At 39.8% G+C, this 24,132-nt stretch overlaps 1 protein-coding gene across 1 annotated transcript in view; it reads right to left on the minus strand.

The window, feature by feature from the left end:
• Positions 1-2,336: 2,336 nt before the first annotated feature.
• The window catches only part of far1 (fatty acyl CoA reductase 1), a 34,167-nt gene continuing 12,371 nt past the window's right edge, over positions 2,337-24,132 (minus strand). The window contains exons 5-13 of the mRNA XM_069686691.1: positions 21,401-21,580; positions 17,891-18,068; positions 16,541-16,585; positions 15,554-15,681; positions 15,399-15,466; positions 13,940-14,111; positions 10,780-10,909; positions 7,606-7,733; positions 2,337-6,763 (exon numbers count right to left, since the gene is read on the minus strand). Of these exons, the coding sequence (XP_069542792.1) occupies positions 6,604-6,763; positions 7,606-7,733; positions 10,780-10,909; positions 13,940-14,111; positions 15,399-15,466; positions 15,554-15,681; positions 16,541-16,585; positions 17,891-18,068; positions 21,401-21,580 (1,189 nt within the window). The 3' untranslated portion in view covers positions 2,337-6,603. The remainder of the gene's footprint in view (positions 6,764-7,605; positions 7,734-10,779; positions 10,910-13,939; positions 14,112-15,398; positions 15,467-15,553; positions 15,682-16,540; positions 16,586-17,890; positions 18,069-21,400; positions 21,581-24,132) is intronic.

Raw genomic sequence — 24,132 nt, forward strand, 5'->3', positions numbered from 1 at the left:
AAAAATACAAGACAACCTCTAGTGGTAATGGTCTCTGGGCCAGAGCTTTATAAGATGGGAGACAAGAAACTGAGCACTAACCACATACTCTTTATGAATGAACTGCTGTGTGTCTGTGTAAAGAGAACAGCGTGAGTCAGATATGTGGGCAAAGCAGGTACTTTTTTTTTTTTGAGAGGAAGGGATAAGACAGTTAAAGTAAAAAAATTGTTATCTTTTATAAGTGTATTGTTAATCAACTCATTCCACCCACTGGGAACAAATAATATGATTGAGAAGTCAGTGTCTGACATAAGCTGTAAGTGAAGCAGCGGTGTAATAATTATGAGAGGTATAAATGTCATTTTTATTATGTACACTTCAACAGGTAATGCCTCAACTGCATCTCCAAATGGAAAACAGAGACATCATTTTTTGCCGTTTCAACTTCAGAAAATGGACAAGCTGTGTGGTTGGTACAAATGTTATATTTTGTTATATCTATAATGTATTGTCATGTAATTTTAAATCAGACGTCAACCGTCTGAAGCTGAAAGATGATAATGAAATTGGGTTGGGCACTACAAACAAGCCCTTTTCATATGACACATAGTCACATGATCCATAATTAATGTAAAAACATTAATGTATGTGTGAATATGTGTGGCTCTAATTACCTTTGGTCTAAATCTGCTGCCTTTTTTCATACTTATTTATAGAATGCATCACTTGGCAGTAAAGACTGAGCAGACAGCACAACTAAATGCTTTAATACATTTATGTTTGCTTTAGAGCACTCAAATGGGTCTACAAATATGACCTACAGTTTTACTTTGATAGACAAAAAGCTCTCACACAAACAGTCATAAACAGATATACAGTGCAGGCACATGTAAGAGTGTGTGTGTGTGTGTGTGTGTGCGTGCGTGCGTGTATTCTGCCTCTGGGCTCCCAGTCTAAGTCATGTAAGCCCCTGGTTCCTGTTTATGCAGCCCAGTGGACCAGGCCCCTCTGGGTGTGCACGGCTGGTTGTGACTCAGTGCTTGGCATGGTTGCTGGGCCACAGTTGCCGTGCAGTTGTTGCCAGGTGTTGCATAGACTATAATTGCAGATTGCAGAACTGAGGGCTCCCAGCACTGCAGGCCGTTTCCAACATTCAATGACCCACATGTTGAAAGGACACATAAAGAAAAGCAAGCTGTCAACTGATCATTCAGTCAAGAGTCACCGTTTCTCGTCTTTCCTATTTGTGTCCGTGTGATGCTGCACAGGAGGGACTCTCACACACTCAGATCCTGCCTCTGACATAAAGCCAGATCAGTGTCAGAGCATTTGTCTCTGGTTTCCCTCAAGAGCATCAGGGAGTTACAAAGGCATTTAATGTCTATGAATTCTTAATGGAAAGCCGGAAGCAACAAAGGAATCGTATCAGTGATTCACTCCTTAAGTCAATTTATGCGAGTTGGGCAGATGCCAAAAAGTAGTCCAACATAGAAAAGAGTGTTTGTCATCAAACAAAGAGTTTGATAAAAGGCATTCTTTCACAAATCACATTTTTAAGCATATTTTTAGGTCCTTACTCACTCAAAAATGTGTGTTACTTAATTTTACTTGACTGTGATGTTTGAGCTTCGCTGTGCAGAATGATGTTAGAGCCTCACATTAATCAACATTCAAGTATGATGCACAAACATGAGGCCTTCGATACTCATAGACTTAGAACTGACTACAGATAAATATTTATCCATTAAAATTCATTCATTTATTTTATTTTAATGTATAAAATTGAAAGTAGGCCTAGTCCCCCCTTGGGGTTTAATGTTGTGGTAAAGCTCAGATTATAATTAGTTATACAACCAGTGATGGACAATGAAACAATAGGAAACTCATTTTATATAAAAACCTTTCCTGTTTGAAACACTCAAACATAAGTCGTAGACTCATAATATATATAATATGCAGGCATTAAAGGTTACTGTGGAAGGGCACTGATAATCTTCCTCAGGATATTACCAGTTAAACACCCCCAATGGTTATTTCTAGAGAATGAAAATTATGTCATCCGAAACGAGGACGGGTCAATCCATCCAGTCATGGAGTTGAGTATAATCCTGAGTGGTAGCATTAAATCTTAATGGAGCTGTTCAATAGCTTCTACTTTAGTCGGCTTCCACATAACAGTGTGTGAAATGGACGACTGATCTGTTATGCACCACAGGAAACAGGTCAGCTGGACAGATTGCGACTAATGCTTCATTTGTTTCCTGTCAATCATGCTGTCGTTCCCTGGTTTAAGTCTCACACAGTGATGACTACTTCTACTGTACTAAGGAGTCAAGACAAATTAAACATCTTAATCAGGAAGAGGATTAAACAATTTATTCCTTCTTTTTGGTTTACAAACAAAAGGCACCCTTTGAGTTATTGTTTTTGGAGTTTCACATCGACCGACTGGCAAAACTCCTTTCCCACTTCTGAAAGTGAACACAGTGACCTGTGCTTATAACCCTGCTGAAAGTAGGAGCGATGAAAAAATAAGTCCCCTCGAGAATCAGATGAACAACACATTAAAAAAACCCAAAAAACATTGACACTGTAACCAGTCTGAATGAAATCACAACCTCAGAAGAAAACTTGGAGTAAAGCTTAAGCATATGAACCCATGTTTTGCTGGCCATGCAAAAAGAAGCAAACATAACTGTTGAGCCATGAAAACCTGGAAAGTCGATGGAGCAAAAGAATTAAACCAGCATTCCACTTTGATGCAAGTGATCAATACACAGGCCATCTGATCTGAAACATGCAGGAGAAAGAACAGACAGAACAACAGAGTGCATGAACATTGAAAAAAAGATACATTTTAATAACTATAGAAAAAGAGCCCTACAAATGCATGGTGGGAAATATAAAGCAAATACAGAATTATAATATACATCAATCAGTTCACATGAATGTTCTAATATCTGATCTATTGTAGTTTAGTTAAGGCCCCGGTTATACTTTCCTGTTAGAGTTGGAAGAATTTGGCTAGCTCAAGAGAAAATTCTGTATATGATTGGATGAACGGGTTTGAATGCGTTTCTTTACATCTATCTGGATTCAGCAACATCTGAATCAAAACATGATCATAGGTCCGGCCAGTGTCAATCAAATTGCCAATCATCCCTACTCAGACCTGATAATGCATTTAAGCAGAGTTTCTGAAGGTGAGTATTTTTCTGTTTCCTTTTTATTGGAAGTTTCCTTTTTACCCAAAAAGCCAAACTATTCCTTTTACTGTAATCATTGTGTATTTAATTAGACTTTGACAGTTAAGAAAACTGGGTTACAAGGGTTTTATTATGTTAAATAGATCAATGTGACTGTATTAAGTACTTGCTCCAGGTAAAGTTAAGGTTAATTCTGATGTTAACTGTGTATAATGCCCTGTTTGATGAACTCGCTCCAACTTATCAAATCAAAAGAAAGAGCTTGAAATTGAAATTGAAAAACCTTGAAATAGACGAGTCATTGCTCCCCAACCCCCATCAACAATACAAAACGAGCATGACAGCCCTTTTCCACCACAAAACTGACCTACTCACACAATCACTATGAAATGGAGTAACAACAACATAGAATTATTGCACGGCACTCCAATGTACAGACACTCGCTTCATATAAGAATTACAGGCAATTACAGTATTGTTAATTTCTTGTTTCAGAAGTCAGAGGAAGATTCTGGCGGTGCAAGTCAGGCTGTGTTTTTCTATTACATTCAGAGGAAAATAAGTACATGTACATACACTCTAAAGTCAAATTACAAGCAACTTGTAACAGTTATATTCAGCTCTCAAGATGCTGCAGTTATGTTTACATTTACATTTGCTTTTTTAAGAGTTTTTAATTTTTTTTTAAATCTTTTTTTTTACAGCAGCTGAAGTTGGTTCAGTAAGCCTCTTGTCAGTAAAATAGCCACGCAATGTCATTAGCATAAAAATACATCTGTTTCTGTATATTTTGAAGTCTACCTAAATAGAGCTGTACACAAAATAATTAGAAAACATAGATCTGATTGCTCTCTTTTCACATTGTTAGAATATTGAAAAAAAGTTCAGGCACAATTCACACTTGCACACGTCTTTCCAAGTCACATGACCCTATGTAAAATGGCTCCTGCTGTGGGAGTAAAAAAAAAAAAAAAGACAAAAATCACATTCCTTAATGAAGGACATTCACAGGACGCTTATATATGCATGTTGTGTGTTCAACATTGCCAAGACACTCGGAGAGGTACATGCAAGCACGTCTAAATATCAGCATACATTTACACCCTGCTTTCTTTAAACATCTTAGTGTGCTTGAGAAATAGACAAGACAAATATGACTTAGTGCACAGGTAAACCTCGGGTATGTTAACTGAAGACTTCTTATGGCAATGGGTAACGTCTTACATAAATCCAAAGAAATTTGAAGCTAAATTGAAGACTGCAAAATATCTTGTCTAAAAAGACAAAATTCACCCCATCCACATGGCAGACATTTTCCTCTGGCATCTTGCTCAGGGTAGAAAGCTAAAATGATGTATGATGTTGTATGGCTGGGTTCCAGGCCTGAAATTTCATTAATGTATGGAATCTGTCAACTTGAATGAAGATGTGCATCAGTTGGTGAAAATTAGGAGGGGCTTGGGGCCATATTTATTTAAAAAACATATTTGATAACGCATTAGACATCGACAGTAACAATGGCTAATGTAAGCAATCAGCTACCTTAGTCAGCATTACCATCTGGTAGCTAACTATACAGAATGCTAGGAATTGACATTTCATGTTGTACTGTATTAGTAAGTACATTTTTTAAATGTAAACATTTTTAGAGTTTGGAGATTCCCTAAGCCTTCAGATCAGCCTTCAGAGTTTCCCACCCCAAGCATGATGCCCAAGGAAAATAACACTGTGCACATGGTGACTGATGAAGGCAACAGTAGGTCCAATGGTTTACAGCAGGTTAAAAATGGAGAACATGACAAAACCTGCATACTGTATTGCATTTACAGAAGCAAATAAGTCTGTAAATAAAAGGTTACATGACAAAATATGATGCAAGATACTTAAATACACATTTAGAGAGTAATATGACTTAAGTCAAGTAACAAAACTTTTCACAGAGATGGTGAGCTACAATTAGAGTTACCTGAAAAGTAGTGCACAAACAAACACCTATGAATAAGAATCATCGCCTACAGTGTGTATCCATGACTCAATAAATCATCCAGTACAGAACATTTTAATTCCCAAGCATAGCAAAAAAAAAAAAAGTGAAATATTTCACCTCTTAACTTCACCTATCTCATCCTCTACTGAGCTACGAGTCTGTTAGCTAAGAGGTATTTTGGCAAAAACAGCTTAAAGACTCTTAAAACCTACTTTCAAACATGAAAAAAGGAACCTGTAGAAGGAGAAGCTAGATTTGCAAGATCTGCTGATGTGAGAATAATTAATTGGTAGGCACTGGATAAAGCCATCATATTACAATCTACATTGTGCTTGGTTGTTATAAGAGAACTAGCCACTGCAGTTCACTGGGGACATACAAGAGTACACTGTGGTGTGAGTGTCTTAACCATAGGCCATAGGTCAGTACAAGCACTCCCCACCAACTCCTGCAGTGTCAACTTTCCCTTCACACCAAGCTTTCAGTGCAACCGTCACAAACATTGGTTGAAATGGCTTTGGTCTTGGGAATGAGATTAGGAGGACAAGACAGAGTTTAAAAATGATTCCACTGCCAGTCTGTCCCTGAACATGTTTAGACTGAGTCATGAAGAATCATCCTTTAACTGCCTCCAACCAAATGTGCAAAACCAGCTCCAATACCCCAGGGGCTAAGAGTAGCTTATGCTTTGCCTAGCGTATGCTGCTGTCAGATGAAAACCCAAGATAACCCTGCTTATTTGTCATTTCTGTCAAGAAACACACAAACTTCAAGGTATGAGAAAAAGAAAAGAAAAATATGGCCCTATGTTTTCAGGTGACAGCATAAAAATATAACCTACTCAGCAGTTGGAGTGGTTATTGCTGAACGAAAGATAACAGAAGAGGAAGCCTGGACTGACGCAAAACCAGCTGAGGATTTTTTCAACAAATCCACTGCATAGCTTTGTACTGCAGGCAGCCAGACGAGCAGAGAGATGAGATAGAGCAGGGTTGGGTACTATGGAGCTTAAAGACTGCAAGAGTAAAGCTGGTTCCAGAGGTGGACTGGTTTGACTGGAAATTATAACACTGAGGGCATTTGGTCCAGTGTCTTTAACTAGTCCAAGTGTTGTTGGTATGAGAGTTATACTCTGAGATATAATCGCTGCCCTCTGTGTGTTATTAAATGCTTGAAATGTGGTTAGATAGATCTGTGATATGCAACATTTAGAAGGCTGTGGACACCAGGCTCATCCAGTAGCCCTGTTTGTGTTCAAGGATTAAATGGTTCCATTTAATGTTCGAGTGTCAGGGCAAAAACAGGGCCAGAGAAAGACAGCCAGGTACAACTTTTAAGGGCATTGAATTGAGGTTTATCATCCACAGCCCAGGTTGCTTCATTTCTTCGCCCCTCTGCAGTGCCCCACACTACCCTGTCCGAGGCTAATTATCTCATTGTGGAGGAAGCTCTGAAGTAGGAAAGGAATTTAAAGCAGAGGCTAACCACAAAGTACCAGATGTTTCTGGCCATCTGTGATCGGGCAATGAAGACACGCCAGATGAGCACCACCAGGATGGTGTTGAAGGTGTAGCGGATATTCCTCAGCCTGGGAAACAGACACACAATTAATACAAATCATAGACTTCAAAAGGAGGACTCCAGCTTTAGGGTTTGTCCAAGTAAAAACACAAAAAGTGAAACAAAAATGTTAATTCTGACAGCACGCCCAAATCATATCCCACATCCTGTTCTCTATTCACTAGGGTTGTCCGATGTATCAGTATTTCGAAACGTATTTAATATAGCCGTGTTCCCTGATCACTACATTTTCATTAGTCCCTAAGGGACTACACACCACTGTCCAGTGATAGACAAAATAATATAAGAGAATATAGACAGAGGTCAGATCTCTGCAGAAACAGGCACAATCACTTCAATTGAAACATTTCTAGGGTTTATTTTTAATATGGGTCGATACATTGTTTTGTTTTGTAAATTCTCCTCATGATGCCTTGTGTTAGTATTAATAGTGTTCTAAGTGTGTTGGTGACTTTTTCTGTACTACCCTTCGTGCGGCAGATAAAAACAAGATTTCCCCTATTTTGGGTACCTAGATTATTTTTAGTTGCCATGGTTTCGAACGAGGTAACTATATCGGAATTTACGCAATTTACTAGCATCGTATAGACATTTATAACTATTTTGACAATCCTACTTTACACAGATGTTAGACGTGCCATTTTTAATTGATGCACATCAATGGTAAATGGAAGCTCTTTAAAATCCAACAGGATGTTCAAGTGCAAATGATTGTGCAAATGAAGTGCAGAGATTTAACTACTGTATGGTGACCTAGATGAATGTGCAGACTTTAGAGGATCACAAAGTGTTTTCATGCCATGTCTGTACATGTTGGCTGAGTTGCAGTTTCCTTCCATAGACTCTTACTTGTTAAGGTGTTTGCGTGCAGCAGGCAGGCCTGAGAGCTCTTCATTGAGAACGTATTTTTTGGTGCCCATGCAGTAATTTTCCATGTACTCTGCCCAGTGCAGCTGGCGAACATCAAAATTAAACACCTAGAGAAATAAAAACAAGGAGAAATAATGTCAGCAAACATTGGAGACCCCTTAAATGTCAAATCTTCAGTGTTTGATAAGTGGTTTCTTTAACAATAACATTTATTATCTGTGATGCAAGCACTGAGAACATTTTCTTGATTTAGATTTGTTGACTTAAAGATTTGTCTTTTTTCACACTGACTACGCACATTTCATTTGGCATGAACTAAATGGTAAATGGACTGTACTTATATAGCGCTTTACTAGTCTTTGCGACCACTCAAAGCTGCTTTTACACTACATGTCACATTCACCCATTCACACACTGATGGCAGAGGCTGCTACGTAAAGTGCGCAACTGTCAATCAGATACCACATTCATACCCGTTGGCAATGCCACCGGGAGCAATTTGGGGTTCAGTGTCTTGCCCAAGGACACTTCGACATGTAGCCTGACGGAGCTGGGTATTGAACCTCTGACCTTCTGATTGAAGGACGACCGACTCTACCACTGAGCCACAGCCGCCCCAACTAAACAAATTTGTTTGTGTTAAAATAAACATCTGTCAAACAAATCCATGAAGGGATGATTGCAAAGTTTCTGAGAATTGTGACAAAGGTATGTAGTAAGGCAAACATATTTAACTAAATAATTTAAATATTAAAAATGATATTATATTATTAATACATTATTTTAGTTAGGCAAAAAACTTCAGTATTGTAAAAAAAACAAAGTTGCATTAAAATGCTGATCAGCAAGTCTACAACCACTCTAGTGGCTGTCTGCAGCTCCACTCTCTGCTGTGCAGTGCTGCGCTCTCAGCTGTGCGCACATTGACGGACCTCAACTGCATGCACAGATCGATGAGGAGACGAGAGAGGAGGGGGCAGATCTTTAAACAGCTTACTGTAAAGTTAGCTGTAACTGTTGACTAGTAATATTCTCTGTAATGCATCTTTACGTTTTTAAAACGAGCATGAAACAGCAGCGTCCAGTCCATCCATATAATAATCCCCTTCCTGCGTAAAGGCTCCGGACATGTGGACAAAGTGTGCCAAGGTTGAGACTCGCACAGCCCCTGACTGAATGCCCTCCCAATTATAATAATAATGATAATATATTATTAACAGATTGTTTTTATAGACAAATACATTTTTGATCACAAAAAAGGTGGAACTGTCGTCATGATCACTGGAAACTCTGAGCCTGACAGCCCTTATAAGACTGCACCGCAGCTCCCAGCGCCTGCTGTTAGTGCTGGCGTTTGTTAACTAGGTGCTTTTTGCCATGAGGCATAGAAAAAGGGACAAATCTGCCCCAAATGGTTGCATAACACTCACTGAACTATGTGCAAACGGCTCTGGAGCACAGAGACTCTTTCTCTGCAGCGCACTTTGGGGTGCATTTAACCCTCTGAGGCAGTTTTTTTTAAAATGTAATTTGCACAGGTTTAGTGGGCACAAAAGCCATGCAATCCTTTAGTGAATTCCCCCCTTAGAGTCCTACCAAATATATCTACAAACAAAACAAAAACAGAGCATCATGGTGCTCACCTGCGTTTGACGTAGTCTGGTGGAGGTTTTCCAGAGAAGTGGATAACGTCCTCCAAAGGCACAGAGCGAAATTGGTCGACTAGAAAAAACCTTCCATCATTCATTCTTTTTTTATGGCTGAAACTCCCTTAACATATTCATCAATTTTTGTTTTAAGCTGCTAAATGTTTTTATACATGAATCTTTAGCTTTTTACTTGATTTTTTAGATTTTATTGCACTGATAGTGATGATGATTGAGCAGCAATTGGCATGTGATGGGACTGATGACATTCCCATCAGCCTCAGCCTCACTTTTTGTTTAGTTCAATTTGCAAATGTGAGCTTGATGATATGATTAACTAAGATTTTCAACCTTGAAAAAGTTTTCTGCTAACCATTAGCATTTTAATATAGTCAGTGTGAGCATATGGCATGGTAACACTAGCAATTACCCCAAGGCAGTGCTGTGCCTGAGCATAGCCTTACAGCTTCTCTCCACAATCAGACACAAAACAAGAGTAAACTGCACAGATCTGCGAAGCTTTATGGGCATGTTTGTGCTTGAATATCATCAGGGCAATGTGCTTTGTGAATCAGACCTTGAGACGAGCGAATTACTCCTTATGTTTACCAACTGTTCTAGTTGGAAGAACGAACATAACAAACAGGCAGACTTCTCGCGCAGACCTACTTCCCTATGTAGCCACCCCCTCGCTGGGCCATTCCTTTCAGAGAGGGCGGCACAATGCACGCTGGGTGTTATTGGAATGTAGAATGGGTGAAACCACAAGCTGTTTGTACAACTTTCTCCACAGCTAAGGCCAATTTAAAATATTATTGCTTCTATTGATTGCAGAGAACACCAGCTTTGACTGACAGTGGCTTTTTCCAGTGGTGTATTTGTCCTTTAACAGCATCAGACCTACGCTAAGTCCTACGCTTAATTGGCAGATAATATAAAAAAATGACATGCAATTGTAGCTACATTTATGTGAAGAACTTATAAAACAACCCCCATGTTCTGAATTCCCAATTAACGTGGAGCTTTTTACTGGTGGAGAAAGGCATCAAAGACATAAAAAATCAACAGAAATGTTAACCAAGTGAAAAAAACATTAAAAACTACTCTAGACTTACAGAAAGAATATACAGCACAAGATTATTTGGCAATTAGATATGCTTCTTTCAAGAAATGCAACACAAAATGTGATGCAAGTCTCTGAGTTCATCAACATGCCCTTTTCAAATGCAGATTACTCCAGACAGTTATCCTAAACAACGCCTCTGTTGACTACAAATTGACGTCAGCAGTGACTGAATGACTCACTCCATTGTAGACCAGCCTACTATCAGACATTAACGCATTGGGTGGTAAATCTGTCTGCTGTCTCCACAGTGTGTAGAGGTCTGTGTTGTGTGGTGGTGAGGGGTGGACATGGACAGAGGGACACAGTGTGAACAATGTGAAGGAAAACCTGTTTGTGTGTTACAACAGGACACAGAGGATGTTGATGTTGTAACATCCATACCTTCTTGTCCTCGGGGCTCAACTGGGCCATCAGCATGGTGACATTGTCATTGTTCCACACCCAGGAGTGACTGGTGAAATACTCTAAGACCATCATGGCTTTGTGGAGGCGAGTGATTGTCTTCATCATCCTATGATGATTGAGCAGTTTAGGTGAAATGGAAGAGAGCAGAAAAGAGCAATAACATGAAGGAAGATGAGAAAATCATTGAAATGGATTATGTTGGTGGTAGTGATAAGGCCACAGAGAAGATAAAACGTAGAAGAGGGAGAAGTGGCAGAAAGAAGAGTGAGGCAAGGTAAATAGAGTAAAGAGTGAGGGGTCATGGATAAGGATAGAGAAGAAACACATGAAGAGTAGGACAGGGTTCCATGGTTTTGGGAGAGGGGAGAACAGATAAACACAACAGTTAGAGAATTACAAAATAATTTTGTAGCACAGGTTTTATACCACAAGAGTTATATAGTCTCCATCACTACTTGATTCAGATTAAATGGGCATGATTGATTAGATTAAACAGACTTTGACTCTAATAGCTATAATTTAAACAGGTGATAATTTGAGTTTACAGTGCTACAGGTATGCGTTTGCACATCTCTTGACCATGAATGTGTAGGCAAGTAAAAAGGTTTTTTTCCAGGCAAATGTTTTTTTAATTTTTTTTATTGTAGTTGTTGTAATCCTCATTTTGGTGAAAATAATACTAACCTGAAAGAATAACTTTTTTAAATAGCTCTGAACAAAAGATGGCTACATATTGCATATTATGCATTAGTAAATTATCTACCACTACTGTCATGTCTTTCTTAATGCATTTCATATTATTGCACACAAATGAAAACCATGATGATTTAGAAATTATCTGGAAAATTAACACATCTCCTTTATTGCATTAGATGAGATGATCTGTTTGTAAAGTAAATATGAGTCTGCAACAATTTAACTTGACCTAGCATTAAGGCCGGTCTTAGAAACTGGGACAGCATTCCAAAGACTTTGTGAATTATATAATGGTTCACAATTATATAATGGTTCACATTACAAATATTTCATAGTCAAGAGGGTGTCCAAACCTTCTCATAGCACTCTAAGTATTCAGATCAGGGGGCTCACTCCTCCCCTTGGGCAGATGAGTGATATAAATCAGCTGAGGACTAACTGGATTTAGTCTGTGTGCAGGCCAGGAGGACAAAAATACTACCAAATGGACCTAAAAGCCAAATTTAAGTCATTTGGTTTCAACATTTTCCAGAAACAACTTAACATCGGCACAAAAAGGAATAAAATCTGTTACTGTCAAAGCAGCCATAGGGTGTCCTATGTTTAATACTGTCCTCCTGTTAACACAGGTGAATCCAGTTAACATAGTTCATTACTGTGTTAGTACTGAGTTCAGGGTTCATAACTGAAGTGATTTTAATTCATTTCCAGTTTAAGTGTTGTGGTAGTTCAGGTGAGTACTGGTCGGAATGAAAACAGTAGTATCTGTTAATGTGAGGATTATTAGAGGGTTTCTGAGACTTCAAACTGCAGTTTTTTGTTTCAGTATATCAATTTTAACCATTTGAATTGCATGGTTGCAACTTCTTCAATGCTTTGAATAAAAAAGGCTTTAATCCAATGGCAGGCCAGTTGCATTTTTGATCAAATGCTGTTCGAAACACTAATCGAGGCAGATTGAGATGACTCAGATTCCCCCTGTGAGGGCGAATGATTCAGAGGATAGGACGGACATGCAAGGTTGATCAGCACATAGAGGCAGAGATAGTTATTACTTACATTACAGCCGCGTGACATAACAAATCAGATCAAATAACACCCCTAGAATGTGATTTAGCTACTAAGCCAAATTCATTTCAGATCATCATGTGAACTTAAGCCAAAAAAAAACAACTTGGCACTGCATTAAATCTAATGTCTGAAATACCTCTGGCTTGTAGTAAAGAGATAACAAAAATGTGGATATCTATCATTTAACATGCACAGGGGTTGTATTCAGTGGGAAATTATCTGTCTCCGACTGGACACAACTTTTCTAAATGACCAAGTCCCATGGTTCCTCAGGATTTTCCATGATTGGGTGAGAGATGGGGGGATGACAGTAATGGATGCCATGTATACAAAAAGTAAAGTCTTCTTTGTAAAAGAAAAAATTTTTTAAAAAAAAAGCTATTAAAAAGAGAGAAAGCTGAAACACGCCAAATCTTGTCGTCATGACTGTCTGTCTTAACTAACATAGGTCAAGTTTTGTTTCTTCCTTGTTCCCACCATTCCACATTACCAGTCAGTAAAAAGTAAAACCAAAAACAAACAAACACACACAGTAGAGGACGGTGAGTTCGTGGAAAAGGTGGAGACTGACTGGCATGGGGGGAAAGTGCAGGATGGGGGGCAGTTGCAACCTTACCAGGGCTTCCTGCCTGTTAGCCTGAGATAGCCATCATAGAGCAGGGCTGGGAGCGTGTGGCTGACAGTCGTCCAGTACTGATTAGTAAAGGGGTTGGAGCGCAGATTGACATTGGGCCTTCTGAAAGCCTGCTCTAAGGGATTGGTCTTGAAGGTCATGTTTATACAGTACTCTGTTGGAGAGAAATACATGTATGACAGGACAAGGAGGACACAGAGAGGACGAGATGAAGAAGAATGTGCATTTCCTCTTTCTACTGATACAGGTAAGATGGAGGCCATGTGCCTGGCATTAGTTCTATCACATCAAAAATTAATGAACTTTTGAAACAGCTCAACAGATAGAGGTTTTTCAAAGGGCCAACACCTGGGTTGGATTTCCAAAATGCATTGTCAGACTGAAGCCAGCCTCAGTCCATTTATAAGCTGGACTGAGGTGACCTTAGTTCAGACATTTTGGAATCCAACTAAGAATACGATAATTGCAAGAAGCAAGATGTTAAGAGTGCAGAACCCATCAAAAATCTCCTGTATGTGTAGGAGGGCAGTGGGTTATACATTCTTATGGTTCCACCAAAACAGCACAGAAGCATAATGTAACACATTAGCATTGCAGCTACGACGTTAGGCTACTACACTATAAAGAAAAAAAGTTACAGGACTAAAGCAGCAGGCATGTATGCGTGTGTGAGAGGGGGGATTTGGGCGTTAAAACAGCATAGGTGTGGCGCGTCCGAGTCGGCGATGAGGTTACCTTGGCTCTCGTCCAATCAGCCTGAGGTACAGATCATAGAGGAAGGCCGGAGCTTTGTGGCTCACGGCAATCCAGTACTGATTGATAAGGTGATTGGATGTGAGATTTACATTGGGCCGACGGAAGGCCTGCTCAAGGGGGTTCCTCTTGAATGTGGATATTACATGGTACTCTAAGAAACAAAAGGTTGTTCAACACAAGTTGTCAATCAGCAGTCAAATACAGTTTTTTTCTTTGCCAGTTTTATGCCTGACAGAAAGCTTTGGTCCTGAATGCAAATAAGAAAAAACCTTATACTAGCATTTGGTGTAGCTGCAGTAAATCAAGTTAGAATACATCAGCCAATATTATACTTCAAATCTATCAAAGCAAAATAGCATCATTGTGAAAATGTAATAAGAAATAAACAAAAAATATATTTATATTGTGTAACTGAATCCAAAGTACCACAAAACTGCAGCTTAAACTGTCAAATATACTTTGGAAAAACTATTATACCAGTATTATTTGCCATTAGCTGTTGTGGATGTTTTGATTGTATACACAACCTTCCTTATCGAATGAACTTGGAATATCAGAAAATTGAGAACTCAAACTTCAACAATTCCATAACAACTCTGCCGTCAATTACTTCTGAACCTCTGCTTTTTAAGACAACATGCTTGCAGGCCCAACCAATGCTGACTCAAGTGAGATGAATTTAGGCAATTTCTTAAGATTTCATACAGCATCCTCTGCAGACAAATAGAATGAAACCAATTTGTATTATGTATGCACCTATATTTGTGGAGTTAACGTTTGAAATAATGAAAAAAATAGAATTTAGACCACCAACAAATCTACGGAAACTGTGAGATGAGATGTATGATATGATCAAAAGCTCCAGAATGGCGACTAAAAGGGACCGTGTGGTAAAAGCGTTTTGTGAACTACAGTTTCCAAGGTCAAGGATGAACCTGATATCTCAAATAGTATTAGTTGATTGGACATTGTGTATAATAAAAACAGCTGTACAAACAAAGTGTTAAGGATGGCACACAAAAAACAGCATCATATTACAACTTCACTTTGATGTGACCATTTAGGCAGATCACATGCATCTTCATCTGGATTTTGAAATCACACCATCCACTGCGTTGTAGACCAGGAATAGATTGGATAAAATGATGTGAAGTCTATATTTAACTCAGGGTGTGCAAGGGTCAACATTATGATTCATGGCTTTTTAGCAGCCTTATGTTTCCAAAATCATTGCACCTATGTTAGGAGTCAAGATTTAATTCAAACCATAATGTGTGGAAATAAACAAATAGGTCTGAAGCTCTCAGTTGAGGTGTGGCAGGTAGTGGATCAGGTTACAATCAGGACAGGTCATTAGAGACCATGTTTAAACATGTAAGCTTCCATTATCTTGGGCCTTTACGAAGGCTGTGTTTAGGTAAGATAAAAGACTTCATACCAACTTCCCCCCAGTGAAACGGGTTGATCCCACCGGTTGTGCAGTTGTAAACCAGGAGGTTTCTGGGTCTGTAATGAGAAAGGAAGAGTTCAGAGGAAATTCACAGAATTGAATACTCCATAATACAGGAATGAACATCTATGTGTCTCTCCAACCTGCTGAGTGTCTGTGATCCAGAGTACCAAGCTGCTGCCAGTGTGGCATTGATGACCACATCCACTGGCACCAGGTCAGCCACAGCATCATTAGATGCTCTCATTGTACGCAGGATCCCCTTACCAGCCTAGACAATGGACGAGGAAGTCCATTAATACAACTGATAAAGTGTCCTATCTATAAGATTAAGATCAAAAACAAGCTGATGCAAACTACAAGACATGATAAGATTATCAATATGTGTATAAATGGAAAACCATTCTGGTCACACAGGTCATAGTTTCAAGTGCTGGACTAATGCAACAGACTGAAATTCATTCCCACAATTGTCTGTGCAAAGTGGGGAGAGGCAAATAAAATTATAAACATTGTTTCATTTTAATCTTGGCCGATAACTGCACAGCCTCATGATGTAAACAGCAGATTAGAAGGGATGGTTTTAAGCTGTAATGAGAGTAAGGACAGTAACAGAGGTAAATTACATTTTTCATAAAAAGCTGTAAATTATACAACTTGTGCGCTGCCATTACCCCCGTGTGTTAATTTTGGTAGGCAGATTTTGGTATGCAGCCAGCGGCCCAGAGTAAAGGTTTTATCATATGCCAGCAAACTGTACAATATTACATGAACACATAAAATAGACCAACAAAAGATCACTCTTTGTGGATGGACCTTTCTTTATTTAAAACAGACAACAGGTTTGTCTAAGCTGTGAAAAGTCCTCTCAAAGCACCTTTAAATTGTGAAGGAATTTTGTCAAAGAAACATCTGGACCAAGTTGTCTGTCAATCTGTCATTCAAAGAATTTTAAGCTGCAGTGGGTAAGGCATTTAGCATCAGGGACATAAGACAGCTTCATTGGTACAGAAACCTTTTCAGATGCAGCTTCACATAATAAATGAATGACAAGGAAAAATAGTATAGGTGAAAATGTAATTACTGTATACAGTATAAACCACTGGAACTGTTTTTCTCTCGGCACTTACTGCAATAAATATTCCACTAGGTCCATTGAAGTTATCAATCCAACCCTGAAAGAGCAAACAGAGGAAAGCAGCATAAATCAGTACTGAAATTACAAGCTCATTGACAGAAAAATTCAATTGCAAGGAACTGCCTGTTACTTTTTGCTTCATATGATGGATTGAATATATTGTGTTTTTGATTAAGAAGGCTACATAGACACTTTTGATGTTAAGTAGAGAAAATGGTGTTTATAGTATGATGGGTCCTAGGGCTGCACAATACTGTAAAACATTGCAATACCTTTTTGTTCTGCAATATTAATAAATACAGGACTACCATATAGACTCAGAGTGTTTTCATGTCCATATAAACAATTAACAATCAAACTTATTATTATTTGGGACTTTGAAGTTTATTTTCTTCTAACAAAACAAAACAAAACAAAACCCCTCTCCTACTTTCATCACATTTGGTTCAACAACTTTGACAGCCTTATGAAAAAGTAGAGAGTGTACAGGAGGAGCTACACGATTCTTCGTAAAAGAAATACCATTAAACTTGTGGGCTGCAGTTGTGTTACTTTATGGTGTCATCTGCCATTTCTAACGGTGGTCAAATGTATGTTTAATCAGCGTGATCAGCTCAGTGATGGTAACTTTTTCAAATGAAAAGGTCAGTTCTTCTACTTCCTGTAAGAGAAAAAACTGAAATGCAACAGTCCTCCTGCTCTCCACAGGCCAGGAGAAAAGGTGTGCGGTGCTTCTTCACTCCACATTCCTCACATTCCTACTCCCACCACCACCATGTTCACTGCCCAACTGCTCTCTACGCCTCTGTGCTGGCAGCAACAGAGGCTGAGTGCTTTTAGAAAAGAGACACAGGAGTGGTGTAATGGAAATAGTGTCCTTAGGAGCAACTGAGACAGATTTTTGGTGATTGATAGACTCTCTGCATTTTCTTAATAACCCAGTTTTACAAGTTGAATTCAATGCACACCAGTGTGCATGACCACTTAAATCTAAGCAGGTACATTTTTTTCTTGACTGTCAAGAGTGTGCAGGGATATTTGCTTCTTAATTTGACCTCCTCCGCTTTACAACCAGCTTTGCACTAAAGGCTAGGACATGTGCTATTTGTCTTTTTTAATATGACTATGTTCTAAGAAATAATATTTCAGAACACAATTAAATTAATTAAAAATGCCCACTGTACTCATCAGCAGACTGTTATGCGTATTTATTTTCTGCAGTATGCCTTGCTCTTTCTTTGTACATTTTTCACGATTTCTATTTAACAGTAATTGTCTCCCTGACTTCAGGTTTAAAATAAAATAGCAATGTAATGTAATGCTAATAGTATGAGTCACTCACTGGGAAGGGCTCTTTCCAGCTGGCTCCAACTATGGAAGGTCTGATGATGGCTACGTTGAGGTCTCCAGCCTCCTGCTGCACCAAATACTCAGCCAAGGCTTTGGTGTAGGTGTAGGTGTTGGGACGCTCCCCGATCAGCTTGGGGGTCAGTGCAGACACTAGCTCATCATCCATCCAGCTGGACAAAACATAAATTAATCAATTAGCCATAAACACAAATGACAGCAGTAGCTGACTGGAATGTCAAGGGTATTTCATATAGTTAAGCATAAACAATGTTTAATTCAGTTTTATAATTGTGACATGATAAGATAAGGCAATAGATGAAAAGTAAAATTATGACCATGGCAATTACAGTTCATCCTCAGCGAGACATTACATGTTATTAAAAATGTCTACACAAATAAATCCAAAATATTTCACTAAAAGCCAAAAATGTCCTCATGGCCATACAGGAAAAAAATCCAGGAATCACAAAGGCTGGTAACTATATATATACATATGTACAAAATCTGATGGCAATCTAGTCAGTGGTCGCTTTATAGATTTGGCCTAAAATGGTGGACTGACTGACCAACAGACCAGCATTACCTCCCTAGTGTCATGCCACTCAGATGACTAAAATCTGGGCCATTGTGTATGTGTGTTTTGAATTGTGACAGGCCTGACTACAGTGCGTGACATAAAAAAAAATCAAAACTGTTGCGTGATACTGTATATGCAACGAGGACATTGCTGTCGAGATGTGCAAAACAATTAATTTGATTTAACACTTGAATGTGCATGAAATACACTGCTCAAAAAAATTAAGGGAACACTCAAATCAGATCTTGATGAACCTATAATTCCAGTTGAAAATCTTTACTGATGTATATTGTATAATTTGTTAAGAACAAAATGATGTAACAACAGTCAGTGGAAACCAAAATCATCAGCTAGAGGGTTGAGGGTTGGATTCAGAATCACACCCAAAATAAAAAATTGAAATCACAGGCTGATCCAACTTGTGTGAACGTCATCATGGCAACTCATGATGTGACTCAGTAGTGTGTATGGCCCCCACATGCCCGTATGCAACATCTGGGCATGCTCCTGATGAGTTGGCGGATGGTGTCCTCCGGGATCTCCTCCCAGACCTGGATCAGGGCATCAGTGAGCTCCTGGACAGTCTGTGGCGGTACTTGGCAGCGTCTGATGCACCGATACATAAAGTCCCATAGGTGCTCAATTGGATTTAGGTCAGGGGAATGAGAGGGCCAGTCAATGGCATCAATGCCTTCGTCATCCAGGAACTGCCTACACACTCTGGCCACATAAGGCCGGACATTGTGCTGCACCAGGAGGAACCCAGGGCCCGCTGCACCACCATAAGGTCTAACAATTGCTTGGAAGATCTCATCCTGGTACCTCACAGCAGTCAGGGTACCATTGACTATGACATGGAGATCTGTGCGGCCCTCCAAGGAAATGCCTCCCCAGACCATCACTGACCCACCGCCAAACCAGTCATGCTGGATGATGTTACAGGCAGCATAACGTTCACCACGGCATCTCCAGACTATTTCACGTCTGTCACATGTGCTCAGTGTGAACCTGCTCTCATCTGTGAAGAGAACGGGGCGCCAATGGTGGACCTGTCAATTCTGGTGTTCTCTGGCAAATGCTAACGGAGCTGCACGGTGCTGGGCTGTGAGCACAGGTCCCATTAGAGGACGTCGGGCCCTCATGCCACCCTCATGGAGTCTGTTTCTGACAGTTTGGTCAGAAACATGCAAGCCAGTAGCCTGCTGGAGGTCATTTCGTAGGGCTCTGGCAGTGCTCCTCCTGTTCCTCCTCACACAAAGTAGCAAATATCTCTCCTGCTGCTGGGTTGATGCCCTTCTACGGCCCTGTCCAGCTCTCCTCGTGTAACAACCGGTCTCCTGGTTCCTCCTCCATGCTCTTGAGACTTTGCTGGGAGACACCGCAAACCGTCTTGCGACCGCATGTATGGATGTGCCATCCTGGAGGAGCTGGACTACCTGTGCAACCTGATTGGGCTGCAGGTACCGCCTCATGGTACCAGTAGTGACAAGGACACTAGCAGAACACAAAACTAAAGAAGAACCAGTCAGAAAGTATCAGGAGAGCAACTGTCTCTGGCCACTGCATGCAAAACCATTCCCTTTTTGGGGGTTGTCTTGCTTTTGCCTCTCCATTGCACCTGTTGTCTCTTTAATTTGCACCATAGCAGGAGAAATTGATTCACAATCACTTGTGCTTCCTAAATGGACAGATTAATATCCCTGGAGTTTAACTGACTTGGTGTTATACTGTGAAGATTAAGTGTTTTTTGTTTGTTTTTTTGAGCAGTGTATATACATACATACATACATACATACATACATACATATAGGAGCAGAGAAATGCTTTGAAATACATTTACAACAGAAAGCGGCTCCAAAAAATAATAGACCGTAGCCATTCGTCTCTCAGCATTCCAGTCTGGCTAGTATTACATTGTGTCCTTCAAAATCTCCACCACTGAATTGAAATGAAGCAAGAATTAAAGCAGGTAATATTTTACAAACAAATGTTCTGTTCTAGGTGTGGGGACTTAAAATGTGTGGAAAAATTCGAAGAACACATATAGGAAGTTTTTAGTTAAGAAAAAATATTTATACATTTTCATTATTTCTGTGACATATTCAACAAACAGACATTGAAACTGTGTCGAAGAGAACCACCTGGGGCTTGTAGTAAAAAATAGGCAAGACTCCTGTTTTCTAGGTTTTCAGCGCTGCAGCAGCGTGTGAGCCGTCCTTAGCCAAGCTGCTTGTGTGGCTGCTCTAACCTGTTAACATGGTTGTGGAAATGCAGAGCAAGAGGTGCCGTGACACCCACAAGCTTCTCAGGTAGACCGCGTTGACCAGACGTAAGCATAGAAAGGCACGATGAAGTTGTCATTTCTGCTCATGACCGACTGGTTTAACTCATAAACTCTATTCAACTAGATTTGTCCCTCCTTACAAAAGGTACTTCTCATTTAGGATGCACAGTCAAACTCAGCATGTTGTCTCTCTGCACACATCCATTCAAGTTCTCAGAAGCTTGAACGTACCATATACACAGTGCTTCAGAATCATCCCACTAATCTCCACTCACTCTAGAGGCTTCTAATGCTTTACTAATCTCTCACTCAGCAGCTGAGACTGGCAGCCTCTACAACATTAGTGCTACTAAGCAGCAGTTTACGCTCCAGCCACAGCTAAGCTGACATGCTCACTTTGTTACTGACATTAAATCATGATAACACCTTCCTACTATATTTATGCATCTAGCAACCTGATGAAATAAAGAAACCTCTTAAAAACCTCAACCATAATCCCATGCTACTGTATACAAATGACCAAAAGGTAAACCATCGCCACTTCTGTAAACATTAACAAGACCATAAAAAATCAACCATCACCACGACAGTTTGTTGACTGTACAGAATCTGTTAAGGGGAAACATTCCAGATCAACTTACTCCAGAGAATCGATGAGCTTGCGGTAGTCTATTGGGGGAGGGTAGACAATTTCCTCAATGAGCTCTCGGTCACAGTTGGCATAAGCTGTAGAGACATGAAGGAAGACCTCCAGGTTCTTCATCCTGTGGGCCAGTGCCAGCATCTTCTGGGTGGCCAGGACATTCAGCTGCATTGCATCCCTGAAAGGAGGAAAAGGAATAGGAAGAGTTAAGTTTGACTTATATTCAGTAGACAACATTAACTGAGCATATGTTGAGTAGTGTGCAGGATTATTTTGTTCTTCCCATTCATTTTTTTTAAAGATTATTTTTTGGGGCTTTTGCCTCTATTGATAGGACAGCTGAAGGGAGACAGGAATTGTGGGGAGTAGAGTGTTAAAGTAAAAAAACAAAACAATACAAAACAACACAACATCGGACAGCATACCCAAGTCTTGCATCAGCATGCATTTAGGAAACCCTGTTGCCAAAGATTCGGCACAGGAGGTGAAAAATTAGAAATAAGAAATCAGTTTTAATCCAAACTCTAGTTATTGCCTTTCTTTATTAACTTCCCTGACGCTGGGGTTAAATTGGGCGTGGTTATGTATGATGAGATGAGGAGATATTGTCTGTCTAACTCTGTACTTCCCTACTGTAAATACATTGATTGTCGCGGTTCATAAAGCTTAAAAAAAGGTGATGTCATTTGGTAAGGATTGATCGTTTTGATTGCTACGTCATTAATAACGTCCCTCGTGCACACGCGACTCACATGCCGTGAGAACTGAATTGCGGAAAAAAAAAAAGTAATTTTTTTGAATTAACTAAACAGACAGCTGATGAAGACAGTCAACACAGCAGACAGAGAGACGGGGGCAGGGGTTCAGCGGGGCCAGTAGCAGTGCAGAGAGCAGAGGTGCAGTGGTGTTGGGGGACTGAAGTAAAGTGATCAGATTAAAGTAGTTTGGGAATTAAAACTTAATGAGGTGAAGAAGAGAGAACAATTAAACTGTGGAAGTAAGAAATAACCATCTAGAAAGAGGGTAATCCAGACTGAGTAAGTCTACATGTGATGTGCTTCTCACAGAGATCATTGATATATGAGATTAATTGAAATCAATCGATTACAAAGCCTGTAATTAATTAGATTCATTTTTTTAATCACCTGACAGCAATAGTTTGATATGATGTGCACATGCGCACATACCTGGGTGGTACAACAAACCCTCTACCCTGCTGCTTAGAGTCCTAAAGGAAACACTGCTCTCCCATGCGCCATTGTTGTGTTGACAGTTGCCATGAGAACGCAGACAGGCGGACCCTGGCAGGTGTCAATCAACATGGGATCTGCCATGCCTACACAGTCCTGAGAAACGCTCTCAATAGCCTAATGAGCTGTTTTTCACTCAGATTTTCTAGTGGTTCTGAACATTTATTTTCACTCAGATTTTTGTGGATGCTTTATGACACACTCAACTCTGATATTATATAGGCATGCTATTGTAAGGTTTTTTTGAGTTTCCAGGGCCTTTAAGAGACGAAAGATACTTCATCAATATAAAATTGTTAAACAGAATGCTCTACAGTTTCACTAAGTGTCCAGTCAACATTCTCTTGAAAAGCCACAAGCGTCATCAGCCAACCAGCAGTGGTTGGTCCACCAAAGCGATGGAGCAAAAGCAGTGTGACTCCATTCAAGTATTACAGTGCTTCAGTTACTAGATTAGTGTATCTGGTTAACTGCAATGGCTTGGAAAACTGCAGTGTTATCAGTGAGCATAGATTAGCATTCACAATATGACATTATGTTATCCTGAATGACTTGAATCAGTTCTCTGTCTTATAGGTTTCCCCTGACTTGTCTGTGATTGTATGGGCCATGTCACTGTGGTGAAGTAAACATTGCTCTCAATGCAGATATTTGGCAACTGGTCCTGGGCACAAGATTCAGTAATGGTAAGAAGGGCCCAACCAATTTATCGTCCAACCAATTTTATAGGGCAATATTCACCCTTGGCAGATATATTGTTATCGGCGTGCATTTCCTCCGATGTAAATTAATTAAAATTTTCCTGGCAAGCAGAAAACCCAGTTTTGCTTTCGACAATGAGAGCTAAGCACTCATTGATTTCAATAAAATATAGCTAAGGTCAAGAAATGAAACAGACACCTCACTCATGGTTACAACTATAAACCAGCACAAAAACAATTACCAACATATGCAGAACATATGTTTTTAACAGACACATTAAAAACACTAACAAAATATTTTTTTGCATTTTGGAACATAAATAGCAAACTTAACAACTTAAACTACTCAGTCAGCACTAGGCGGCAGGCATGATGGGAAATGAGTACGTCCCTATCGCTGCCGGAGTGCGCGTCACAGCTGAGCAGAGCAGCACACACAGCAAAGGGAAGCATTAGGAAGCATCATCTTTCCCAAATAGAACGAAACATTGTGAACAACAAACTCGTGTTAAATCACAGTAATCAGCCAAAGAAAGCTTGCTTTCAGAGCACCACTGTTTCTACCCTCTGCGCATCCAAACTGCGCAAACGAGATCCCGTGTGTACAGTCTGTCTCTCAGTTAGTTTTAAGTTTGATAATGACGAAGGCACAGGGGCTTTAAGCTTTATTGTCTGCTAGTTTCCTAGTGGTTACGCTCTAAACAACAAGCTTACACGTCTACACCTCCATCTAACCCCGCAGGAAGATACAGGGTTTGGTTTTAAGAAGCCATCGTCAC

Source organism: Semicossyphus pulcher, unplaced genomic scaffold (assembly GCF_022749685.1).
Source record: "Semicossyphus pulcher isolate SPU_LCO1_2020_fin unplaced genomic scaffold, fSemPul1.0.p SCAF_8, whole genome shotgun sequence".
NCBI classification, from domain to species: Eukaryota; Metazoa; Chordata; class Actinopteri; order Labriformes; family Labridae; genus Semicossyphus; species Semicossyphus pulcher.